The 12573-nt window shown below is 50.4% G+C and overlaps 1 protein-coding gene and 1 long non-coding RNA gene across 8 annotated transcripts in view; one reads left to right on the forward strand and one right to left on the reverse strand.

The window, feature by feature from the left end:
* Positions 1–12573, forward strand: part of LOC149359119 (uncharacterized) — a 205042-nt gene that overhangs the window by 72418 nt on the left and 120051 nt on the right. The gene's annotated exons all lie outside the window — the stretch shown is intronic.
* The window catches only part of LOC149359120 (cell adhesion molecule Dscam1-like), a 40178-nt gene that overhangs the window by 15316 nt on the left and 12289 nt on the right, over positions 1–12573 (reverse strand). For 3 of the 6 annotated variants that reach the window (XM_089571343.1, XM_089571344.1, XM_089571347.1), the window contains 3 exons: positions 5957–6104; positions 4833–4981; positions 2314–2445 (listed from right to left, as the gene is read on the reverse strand). In XM_089571343.1, coding sequence (XP_089427469.1) covers positions 2314–2445; positions 4833–4981; positions 5957–6104 — 429 coding nt within the window. Of the gene's footprint in view, positions 1–2313; positions 2446–4832; positions 4982–5956; positions 6105–6983; positions 7149–9172; positions 9293–10208; positions 10488–11125; positions 12289–12357; positions 12526–12573 lie in introns of those variants that run through there. The other 3 variants (XM_089571348.1, XM_089571345.1, XM_089571346.1) reach the window with 3 other exon arrangements.

The following is a 12573-nucleotide window of genomic DNA, read 5'->3' on the forward strand; positions in this document are numbered from 1 at the left end:
CACGCCTCTCATGCGGGAGAAAATCGAAAGAACTGTGTCATGGTTCAGCCGCACCTTTTCGACAGAAATCGCCAGAGGTCACGTTAGGGACAAGATCTGCATGTAGCCGCTCTTACGAAAGTGGTTCGAGCAGAGTAGGCTTGCTTTGGTCAGCTTGAATTCTTCGTCACAGCAGCGAGCGCTTGCGCTGCGAGCTTTTGATCTTGCTAAAAACAGTGGAAGACGACACAGTCTCGGCCGTATTTGTTCATGGACACGAACGCAGAGTACTACCTCGTGTTGATTCTGATTCTCAAGGTCGGTTGACACGCTTTGTACGTCACAACGCACGCAGCACGAGAAACAACGCGCGCTGAAAGCTCGCTCGGGTGCGCCGAAGTATCCCCGGCTCCTCAACGTGACGTCACGTTGGCCGCCATGGACGAGGTTTCCCTCTCCGCTGTTCCCCTCTCCTATGCTCGCGCGGGGCGCGGGAGATTTGAACATCGCGTTTTTAATTGGTGACTGCGCCATTGTTTTAGCCAAAATCTAAAAAATAATTTCACAGACGTGATCAGCAATGACACTACTTCGAAACCCTAAAAAATTAGCTGATTCGAAAACCGCCTCAGTATCCCTTTAATGGTTCCTTTCGTTCAGGCGCGCAGACGAAGTTGGTGTTGGCAAGACTTCCAGCATAACGTGTTTAAAAATAGATAGATGGAAGTGCTGGGGTTCGCTGGCCTCGGTACGACAGACAGACAGGTGTTGACGTAACAAGCCTTACAAAGACATTTAAAGCTGCTGCTTAGGTCACCTTTTGGGGGCTGTTCTCCTTGAAGACATTTTAGTTCCTGGCATTCATCTTTAGTCCAGAATGAAAACACTTATGCCGGCAGACAGGTGCAGCGGCTGCTGACGTCCGCTGTGACGGGCGGAGGTACTTAGTGGCTGAAATTCGTCACCCCGCGGGGGATTGTCATCCCAAATGGAGGCCGTCATAATTCTTGGCGTATCAGAAGTCGTCGCCGGAACTCGGTAGGAAGGAAGCGCGGGGTCACTGACTGTCTCGGTTTATAACAGGCCTAAAGGAGGCGACGAGAGCGGGCCCGCGATTATTTCCGACTGCGCTGTCGAGGGGCACGGCCGACAAAGACCGCGGCCTGTTGCCCCTCATGGAGAGTGCTCGGGGGGGGGGGGGGGGGGGGGGGTTCTTTGCCTGACTATATTTTGTTCTCTCTGATGGTCCTGTTTGTTTTTACTCTATGCTTCCGCGCTGTGCACAAGTGCGAAGAAGAACGAAAGTGGGGAACTTTGTCGCTGCTGCCCAGTTGGAGGAGCAATCTAAATGTCTTTTATCTTTCCGTCTGAGCCATCGTGTTTGATAAGGACGATACGTCCTGGGCGGCCGCGCTCCTTCGGGAAGAAATAAACGACGGAGAAGAACGGCCTATCTTTGGGCGCATGTGGGGCGGCGGAGGCAAAGGCGACGAAGAGTCTCTCTTGTGTGCGCGCGCCTGCACGTGAAGGGAGATTAACGGCGGCAGCCGGGTTTGCTGTTTATGTTGAACCAGTGGCGCACGTGAGGGCATCAGCGGTTCTTCTGGCAACAATGGGTGTTGCTGTCCGCCATATGTGTAGGGCGCGGGGGCCCTGAGGAACTTTTCCCGAAAAGGGCATTGCGTGCGGCTCAAAGGGTAACCAGCGTCAGAAGTTATATCAGCGGTGTGTTTCGTACGGGGCCCGTACTTTTGTCGAGCACTTTCCGTGCGCACTTCTTTCGCACTGACGTACTGCGAGTTGTTGTCACCATTCGTTTTTCATGAACAAATCGACAGAAAATTTGTTTCTGGAAAAACTAGAGATTGGTCACTTTTTTTCATAGCGGCATGCGTAAACGACCTTAGTCAAACTCGCAGGTTTTTTTGGGAAGTTGTCGAAATACTGTTTTTGAGACTACGGGCACAATACAATAATCGTTGCTTGCAGGTGGACAGTGTCATACTCGCTTTAGTTACTTGCCCATGTGACCACGCGTGGGACCGGCCATAAGAGCGGTGCTGTTGCCTGGAACGAGATTCGATAGTTTTGGGTCCCAAATGCATTTCTGATCTCCCTGCATTTGTCCTCGTCAGAACGTGACGCAAATCCGTCCGTTCTCGTCAAGTCAGTGCGAATCAGGCCAAGCGCAACTGCTTTATATGGGCAATTCGCGCTACTGGCTTACAGTGACGGCGATCTAGTTTCACTCAGCAGGCTTACCCGTAATCAGCAAAGCATTAGCCGCACCTAAATAAACATATCGCCTGGCATATGCCCCGTCTGAACACATACCGTGGTCCCTCCAGTACTGGACGATGTACTTTGAGATTGGGCTGTTGCCGCTGTACGACGGGGACCACGACACGCTGGCCGACCGGCTCCAGACGTCCTTGAGGCGCACGTCTTGTGGCGGACCCGGCACCTCTGGGGGATAAAAGGGCCAAAATGAGACGTTGCCTCGCTTGTCGTGCGTCAGGGCTGGCATAAATTGTTCGTGAATGCATGCTCAGTGGTGATGAGTAAGGTGATAGGAACCCAAGAGCAAGATATATTGTGCTGTTAATCGTTTGAATGCTGAGAACTGATGCGCACCCCTCAGTTGACAGTCTGTAGGCTGTGGGTAGGCTGTCGTTACGCTGTCTGTGATTATCTGTGGACTGCCTAAGAATGTTTTGTAAGATTGATTAGAATACAACTTTTTCTCATACAACTGAGAAGTGTGCTAAAGTTGTCAGCCGTCGCTACAAGGTGTGGTTTTTGTCATACCTTGTGGTCAGTATTACAGCACGCTGCTTACCAATTTTTTTGAAGATGTGATCGCATAAAATTTTCGAGGAAAATGTTGAGCAGTTCGCTGCTGTGATATTTCTGTAAGCCTTAAGTAAAAGCTGCGCGTTTTAGTCCCAGCGAAATTAGCGGTATGACTTCGGTTTTAAAAGGTTTTTGTTACAAACGGATTCAGCTCAAAGAGCGGCAGATACCCTTCGAAGGATGCCGTCCAGCTGATCGCTCCGCCCGATTGTTATGACATCGCGATCAGTCTGGTCGACCCGTGGTTAATTTCCTTACGCCTGCCACCCCCCTGCGTTGCTGTGCTATAGCAGATGCAAGGTGACTAACCGCGATATCATATCATTCGGTCGACGCCATTGGCTGGAGGTTTGCGGGCCATTTGCGGCTGTGTTCTTGATTTGTATCCGACGATAGCTGCACTGTGGCGGCGCCGCCAGACGAGTACGTTGAGCAAGAGCGGTTTTATGTATAAGTCAGGTGGGAATCGGAAGCGCGTGGGTGGTTGCTCTGAACTGCTGCCAAGGGCGAAATGCACCGATCTTGGGCAACCTGTTGCCCGTTGCGCTACACGTTTAACGCTCATCCGTTTGTTGCGGGGCTTTCCTGGTGTTGCCGCTTAACCGTGGCATGCCGTTTTTCGTTTTTGCAGTATCGGTACCGGTGCTTAACGCGATCGCTTACTGCGTCGAAAAGTGGAGGAACAGGCGGCCTGGACCTAGATGAGGTCTGCTGAGCTGGTCGCATTTCTGATGCATAAATGCATTGTAGGGCTTACAAGACAGATTTTGGCATCATAGTTTCTGCGTCCGCAGTGCAGAGCTGGCCCGGATAACGATCAGCTTCAAGCTGATCTTGATAATGATAAAGGGCACCAAAGGTATCTATATACATACTCGAGTACATGGCTATGTATAGCACAGGTTAAATACATGTGCGCGCATGTAGGAGCATACGGCTAACCATGTTATCGAGGCGACCTTGGGAGGAAAGGAAGTTGAAAAAGAAGAAGTAGTAGACGAAGAAGAAAGATGATGGACTAATGGGGTTTAACGTCTCGAAGCGGTACATAGGCTCTATGAGGGAAGCAAGCCGTAGTGGAGGGCTACGGATTATGCAGAGACCTTCTGGGGTTCTTTCATACGCAACAATTCTGGACAAAATAACTTTTTAACGGGAAGCAATTTACGAGCGCAATTTTTCCTATATTGTAAGATTTCACTCTAGCAATCATTACATTCGCAGATCTCCCGTTGACAGATGCATTTTTTGCTATTAACAGTTATGATATCGTCAGATGCGCTCCTTATTTGGGTTTATATGCCAGTCTTGACTGCTTAACTGCTTGACTGCTTGACAAGAGCGATGGAAGCGCTTTAAACGAAAGATTTTGCTACACATTGGTAGAATGGACCATTACCTTCAATGTATTTCCATAGCAGTACCTTGAAATTTTTCAACATTCAAAATTTTCGTCCCAGAATGTTGGACATGAACTCGCGCTGTCATCGCACAGCAAACGGGCGATTTTGTACTTCGCGTCCATGAAAACACAACCGCCTCTGCCGGGGTCGAAACCGCGACCTTGCAATCAGAAGCCGAACGCCGCTGAGCCACCGCGGCTGGTCTGAAGATAGCCTCGACAGGATACATGTGCTTTTATATGAGCTATCGTGAGTAGAGCGGCGGAAAAGTTCGATAATCTGTCACAAATCACAAACGAGATCGGCGGGATAGAATGGTTTTCTGCAGTGTTTGCACCCGGTGTTTCGCTCGTGTATCTGCAGATTTACGAAAGAAAAAAAGAAGTAACCGTGGCATAAATGGCTAATGCTGTGACACAAGGAAGAGAGCGGCCTCCGTCACTTGGAGGCTGGAAGATGCAGCTGTCGCCTTCGTTTACCCTCCCGTTTACAGTACTGACGGGGCTTGATGGAGGCATGTACTGCACGCTGTTCGGTGTAATGTGTTTGCATGCGCGCTGTACTGGAGGGCGCACGTTTGCGCGAAGAGAGGGGCACCTTGCACGATGAGCTTGACCTTCCTGTCGTCCTTGCCGTACTTGTTCTGCGTGTGGCAGGTGTAGAGTGCGCCGTCGCTGCGGTCCGTGTCGCGGATCACCAGCTCGGAGAGCAGCCCGTCCGGGATCAGGGTTTCGAACACCTCGTACCTGCGCGGACAAGCGCGGCGAGATGGCCGAAGTTTGCTTGAGTCCTGTTGGCCATCAAAGGAAGAACACGTACATACACGCTCGCAAATGAACTCGCGGTGTTATGAGAGATATCCGCATGCGTTTTGATCATTGTGGATCTGAGATGACGGTGCTTGAGGGCAAGAGAGAGATAGGCGGGACTCCTCTAGATGATATGACAGCTCCCAGTTGTGCCCGGCAGAGCATAGAAGCCGACGCAAATCTGATTACTGCTTTAGTGGAATCGCTAGTTGTTGAGGGTCAAAAACCGACTTACCGCATTGCGCTCTCGTCATGAGTACTTTGTTTACAAAATCATTATACTCGCGGTCAACTTTCTGTGGCACTGCAGTATGGACTAGGCATTGGAGGAAAGGAGACGGGCTTTTATCACAGTGCCGTGGGGAGCGGATGATTCGTCGTTGGGACAGGGGGTGTGGAAGGGTGAAGTTGGAAAAACGATGCGGGGTCGCTAGGCTGAGGTAACCCACTCCGCTTGGCACGGGGACAAATGCCCGTCTCCTTCCTTTTCCTGTCTAGCTTTCGCACAGAAAGCTGTCCGCGGGTATAGACGCCTTCGCGGCCTGTGAAGGACTACGTAGAGGTGAATTGGTACACTGAGGAAACAACGGCCACCGATAGAAAAAAATGCAGGGATAAGTAACAGGAAGAGCTTTTTCCCCCTCTACCTTCGTTTTGTAGATGATAGAGCCTGCAGTTATTTTAAAGAACCCGTTTCTAACGCCTTGATATGGCATTAATGGTGACAAAGAGCTTGTAGTGTTCGGTTCTACTATTTCAAGGAGTTATTAAAGGTGAGAGCACGTTGCAATAGTGTCTGTTCCAACTGGTGCTGGGTTGCTAGATAAAGAATCGCACTTGCTGCTGTGGTTCCGTGCACGCTTCGACGCTTCGCGTGCTTTGGAACGGTGAAAGCAGGAAAGGTGAGGCTACCGAGCGCTGGTCCTCTTGTCCAACTTGACGCTGCCCTTGGACCAGGCGATGGAGAGCGGCTGGTCCCCCGTGGCCTGGCACTTCATCCGGGTCACCTCGGTCCGCCGGGTGGTCACCACCGCCGATTTCTCCTCGAACCTGGCCGGCACTGCGTCCGGGTTCGCGAGAGAAAAACGAAGTGGCTTATCTTCATTGTTTAGTCCAAAAGTATGGCTAGGAGGAAAAGAGCGAATAGCCTTTGTGGTTGCGTTCAGCGACATCATGGCAGCGTTTCATTTTGCTGCTGCCATTATCCTCTCATCTTCGCCTCAAAGAAATGGAGAGGGGGTTGTTGGATAGCCGCCCTTGCCCGGGCGAAGTAGCGGCCAGAAGGTGCTCTTCAATGCTTGCACAGCGTAACAGTTTAGAAACACCGTCATCATCGTTTTTTTTTTAATGACAAGGAAATGTTTGAGGGTGGGTCGAAATTGCGTATTGTTCTGAGGGTGGGCCGAAATTTCAGTACGGACGTAGTTTGTACAGAAGAAATATACGCGTACTATTTTGTCCACAAATTTACGAGTGGAACGGCAGCGCACTATAGGGTAGTAAAACATTCGTCAGCTGCGCAGTACACATGTCTCAAAAGATGTGCACTGATGTAGATGCTGTTGTGCCAGAATTACGAACGTATGTGCTGTTGTACTAGAAAGATGTGCGACTAAGTGGAACTTGCAACATTCCGATGATCACCCGCCAAAGGCGCCGACGCAAATCAAATAGTCGCCGGGCGCTTGTCAGTTCCGCATAAGCTGTCGGCGTTTTTCCTTCGTCGAAGCAACGTCTGCGCGCTGTGCTCTAGAGACGTTCTGCCGAGACTGCTGGGCGAGCAGTTAGAAGGTCGGCGTTTGCGCGAACGGGGCGGAAAAGAAGGAGCACGGCAACACAGAGGCAGAGCAAGGTGCTCGTTTATTGTCGTCCTTCCGCAATAATGAGCGTCTCGGAATCGCTTCCCGCTGCTCGGGGCAGCGATCCGTCACCACCTTACCGTTGAGCGTGAGCCTGACTCGGTTGGCGATGGCTTCGCCGACGCCGTTGTCGGCCTCGCACAGGTAAACACCGGCGTCTCGGGGCCGCACGCTGTGCAGCACGAGGACGCCGGTCGGATCGAGCGTCAGCGACTGGCTCGCTTCCAGCCGGGCCCGATTCCCATCTGCAATCGGAGAGGGAGTCAGTCCGCGTGTGAGCGATAAGGAGCGAGGCCGACTGAGCGCAGACGCGGGGAATCCGCGCGTGTGTCTAAAGGCCTATCATGGTCGCTTGTTTAGTGCGTCCGGTTTTCGTGCATTCGTGCTGGAACGCAGTTTAGGGTCAGTGGAGTTTGTCGGGGCGCGATATTGCCCGCCTGATCGCTATCGGTGCTTCGAAGCCTCCACTGACGGAATAAATCTTCGCTCAAGAGAAAGAGAAAAGGAAATGGGGGGTCGCTAAGACTTCTCGTTTCGGAAAGTTGCCGCAGAGAAATCATGGATGTCGCACCGAAATTGCTTTTCTAGCCCTATTTAGTGGTTGGAGACTCCGTTTTGAGCAAAACGGGCGCGAATATGGCGTTAGAGGGAACTGAAGGAAGGTAGTCTGGAATAAAGAAAGTGTGCTGTCGAGAATGATCGTGACTCTTCGTGTGCGGCAAGAACAGACCTTATCAATGTGCTGCTTGTCGAGGTACAAAAAGCACGGTAAATATAAGGGCCATATGCGCGTTACTAGACGAGTACTCGGAACGTCGCACAGGGCACAGTATTGAGTTCTGGTTATTTGGAGGAAGAAAAAACTAGGTTTTTCCTCGAATATATAATTCATGCTTTCATTAATGTAGCATTCACTTTTCATTTGCACCTTTGTCAGTTGTGCGGTGGCGAGACGTTTTCTTCTTTCATGTTCAGCGTTTTTTCCAGTTTAGAGAGCATTCTTGTGTGCTAGCGACTCTCTTTTTGTTCAGATTTTTGAGGCTCGATTCCCGTAAATAAGCGCGGAGATTGGTGATATCTGTCACACGGGCACTTTCGATCTTAATTGAACTCGATCTGCATTGAGGTTTTCAAGCGCCATCGAATATTTCCCGTGCCATTTTAAAGCTCACTGAGAAGTTGCTCTCATATGCGATGGGCGGCGCCAGATGTTCCGCCGACATTCTTAGCATGCTGATGTCCTGCAACACAGTGGAGCCAAGACCAGCATGCGCAGTGCTTCTGCGATTTCTCCGTACTGGTACCAAGGCATTCCGTTTCTGGCGGCGCAGGACATCTAGCCGGTCCTGCCAGCAGGCGATGAGAATAGAAGTTGCACACAGCTTGCGTGCCTGCGATGTTTGCGATTCATTTATCGTTCTTTTCTTCACTGACATTGTCAGTTGTGCGATAGAAGACGCAGCGTGAGCCGACCAGAATGAAGACGCCATATTTGTTTGCACCGGTAGCGGACCGTGGTGTTGAGATTATTTACAAATACTCCGTTGCATAACAAGGCATAGCGCACTAAACATGTTTATCATTCATTTTAATCAATTTGTGCGTTCAAAATTTTTCTTGTTTTGTTACCTTGCTCTTGTTTTGTTTTTGTAGCGCCATAAGGGCGAGAGTGTCAACGTCCGCTTTCGATTGTGCTTGAAAACCTCAACCGTTATTGAGGAATCATGATCGAGTCAAGCAGGATCGATCATGCTCGAATGTGGGCGTGTGACAGCAGCCAGTCTGCGTTGAATTCCACGAGCACTAACTCTGTGAGGATGAGAGGTGCGCGTGCGGCAGGGGTACAGGAGACGGATTGGGCAGCGACACAGGAGCTCCTCCTAGACGAACTTATTGTTCTGACCGGTGAAATCTTTTCCAAAGATTACTGGGAGTTCTTACAGGATGCACGCACGCAATGGTGCTAGTTGCAACGCATGAATAAATTACTCTATCTCGAAATCAGCTTTTCGTGTTTCCTAAGTCTAACCCCTTTTATTCCCATTGCGTTCTTTCACTTCCACTGTTTATTATTCTCGAGTGGACAGCCTGCACACTAGCGAGACTGAAAAAAAAAATGATGCCGACAGTTTGGTTTTTGTAATGACTAATGCGGGACAAACAGCAATGGGATCTTTGCTACTTCCCGCAGCGAGAAAATGAATGAGCTGCCACGTTGATTTCGTGATAGCCGGCTCGAAAGGCAGGCTTGTTCCTTCTGTGCGTGTACCTGTCAGCTTGCTCCAGGTCACTCTGGGAGCCGGGTGTCCGGCCACGGGGCAGGACAGCTTGGCCTCGCTTCCCAGCAAGGCTGACACGTCGGAGGGCACCCGCAACCACCGCGGGGGCGCTGTAAAAGGGAGATTTGTCCTTTTTTGATGCTGGAACACGCGCATGGTCAAATAGGCGTCGGCAGCGTGAGAAACAGAGTCGCTGCACTGTCACGCAGTCTAGTGTTTTTTAGGTATCCTTAAGTGGATTGCACACCCAGTGGCGTAGCTGCATAAATTATTCGAAAAGAGCAAATAAGGTAGCAGCGGACTGAATAAAAAAACTCGGGTGTGTTCGGCCCTTAGGTGAAGGGGTTAGGTGAGGAGTAACTTGCCCATTTTGCGTGTTCGTTTTTTACAACTTGAGACCGACCACATTTAAGGGTGCTGTTCATGAGTCATAAGAAGCTATGCATTGACACTGTGGAAGTGAAATACTGCAGTTCGCGGTCCACATCTTTAATACTTCGTTCTCGTTGTTTTCTATCCCCCCCAAGCCTGCTTTTAAACCTGCGACCTAGTTCCACACTCTTGGATGTACTTCGTTTCCACAGACAGCTTTATGACCGCGGTAACTTGATTCGCTCCTATCTTGCGAAGACTAAATTCTCTTTTCTTTCGGGTGAATAACTTTAAGGAACCTTGCGTGTACGAGCGATTTTGGAGGATTGTACGCATGTGATTTCTGTTTGAAAGCAAGCGAACTTGATGACTGATAACCTTCGGATGGCAAATAAACAACGTTGGTTTATCTTGTTAACCTTCGTCGGATGGCGCGCGACGAAAGGCGGAATCATAAATTTGCTTAATTGAAATGAATCAGACTGAACGGGCACATGACTTGCTCTTCGTTTCTGTCTGTCTTCGTCGTGCCCTTAGGCGGTGCGGGCTGGGCAACATTATTTTTCTTTCTTTTTTTTCTGCCCACACTAATATATGTCTTCGTCGTGCATTTGCGCTGAGCATAATATTCAAACTTTTTGTGTCGAAACCCACCTCTTACGTCTAGCTTGACTGAGTAGCTGTCGCTGCCCTGCAGGTTCTTTGCGAAGCAGGTGTAGTTCCCCACGTCAGCAGCTGACACGGACAAGACCTGGAGCACCGAGAATCTCTCGGACGTGGTCACCTTCACGTTGTCGCCGCTGACGGTATTCCCGTCCTTGAGCCATGTGAAGTACACCGGGAGTGCCCCTTTCGAGATCGCGCAAAGAACTTGCGCGGACGCGCCTTCGGACAGATCAGTCGGGAAACTGAACGGGGTCACAACGGGTGCCTCTGAAACAAACGGGAAAATTTAGTAATCATTATGTTGGTCAGGCAAAACAATGCACAAAAGCGAAAGGGTATCCTCGAATGACGTTTTGGGGTATACTAGGTGGCAGCGCTCGTGATTATTTTGTTCGTATTCATGATTAACGCTTTTAGTGACTGCTATTGAATCACATGCTTTCTAACCGCGCAGTGATGTAAAGAAGCAAACACTGTCAGCTTCGGCTGACAGTGTTTGCTTCTCGCACGGATTGTGAATTGGGTGCGGAGAATTTCTGTGGACATTGGAGGTGGAGTTCACCCAGGAGGGACTTCCGTGTTGCTCACGCAAAAGTTCCGGACGCAAGAGATCTAAGGCAAGGTAGTCACGCAGCGCCTGCAGATCAGCCAGAACACGACTGAGTTGCAATTTCACACCTTTCCTCAGTGCCTTGCATCTGCTGTTTTTATGTTCCGTCCAGAAATGTCGACCTGTATTTAAGGTTGAGAAAGCAGGCAGGGACGCATTAAAGTTGCGCTTAAACACTGCACTTCGACGTTGTTGAGTCAGTTTTTTTCGGAAACTAGAGCTACTCAAACCAGGCAGAAAGCGGCCCTGCATCCACATGCAAAAACAGGCGTGTTGTGCGGGGAAGCAGGCTCACCTTTCGACAGGACTTGGCCGTTGCAGCCGGAGATGGTGAAATGAAGAATCGTTGTAACCAGAAACACGACTCTGTCGCCCGTCGCCCGCGGAGCTCGCGCGTTCACCAGCATGCTTGTTCGAAATGCTTATCTTGGCTTAGCAGGGCAGGTTAAGGAGTATTTACCGGCGTAGCGCGCGCTGTGCTGTGAAACATGTATGCAAGTGCACGCAACACACATTTTCTGACACACCGTAAGTCGTCAGCGGTGCAGGGGCTTCCTTGAGCAGTACAGCAGGCGCCACATATCGAGAGAAAATGATAACAGTCTTTGACGTACGGCGTGCCCTGGGTTCGCGGATGCGGTGAAGTTGCCAGCAATGGGCGCTTTCACGCTGGTTGCCCGTCGAAGAAATATTCACACTTTGTAAGGCAAGTGTGCTGGACACGAAATCTTGTTATGTCAACAGCTGTTTACCGTCGTTTTAAACGCGAGTATTCAGGTGTCCATCTCGGGTAATCTGGCGCGCTTTTCGTGCGTTGGTAAGAGCCTGTTCTCTTAGGGGCACCTTCACATGAGGTCTTATTGGGGTGCGGCCGCTCCAAGCGCTCTGGTAAGGCGTTGCGTTACAGTGTATGCGGGGGTATTACAGCGTACGGTTAGGTACCATAGTTGTACACTCGCATGTGTCGCGCAGGTGAGATGTGTTTCAGGTGACGTTAAAGCGTGCTTTCAAGCTGTCAAGTCTGTATATATGTTCGTGTTGCTGTAGAGCGCTTTGACCACATGCTTTGTGGCTGTCGGCGTAAACACCTTAATCATACCCGGCACAGTAGTGCGTACTGGGAGAATTGCAGAAACGTGCGTAGAGCACAATGCGAGATGCTCATAACAGTGCATGCAGGTAGCGTAGGCAGGTATGCGTAGGTAGTGATAGTTTATGAAACGTTAGCGATTTCACAACGCAAATTTCTGAATGCTTCTGCTGAGCTGGTCGCAACAGTGAATTAAACGCAAGAGATCTGTGCAACACATTCATGGCTGCTGCGCAACCCTATAGGCGTGACCAGAAACAGCAATGACATGTTTCACAGACGAGCCTATTCGTCAGTCCCACTCGTATTCGCAGATACTGACGTGAGGATCGCTATGACAGGATCAGTTGTGCTCCACCATGACGTGATGCAGTGCTAAAGTTTACTTAGTGTTCGATGTATTGTTTGCTACACCGACCACGGGGTATGCGCCATACCGGTGATGCTGAGTCGGAAAGTGGCCATGATTCCCGGGCCGACGCCATTGCTGGCGACGCAGGAGTACATGCCAGCGTCCGAAGGCTGTACGTCTGGGATGGTCATGGTCGACGCTTGGAATGACATCCGAGAGTCTTGCCCAAGTGCTGCCCAGCCATCGTGTTCACCTGCACGCGAAGAGGGGGGTCACCGTGTGTCAGGTCTTGGTGCAGCTT

This window comes from Amblyomma mixtum, chromosome 2 (assembly GCF_055824585.1).
Source record: "Amblyomma mixtum isolate Tamu chromosome 2, ASM5582458v1, whole genome shotgun sequence".
NCBI classification, from domain to species: Eukaryota; Metazoa; Arthropoda; class Arachnida; order Ixodida; family Ixodidae; genus Amblyomma; species Amblyomma mixtum.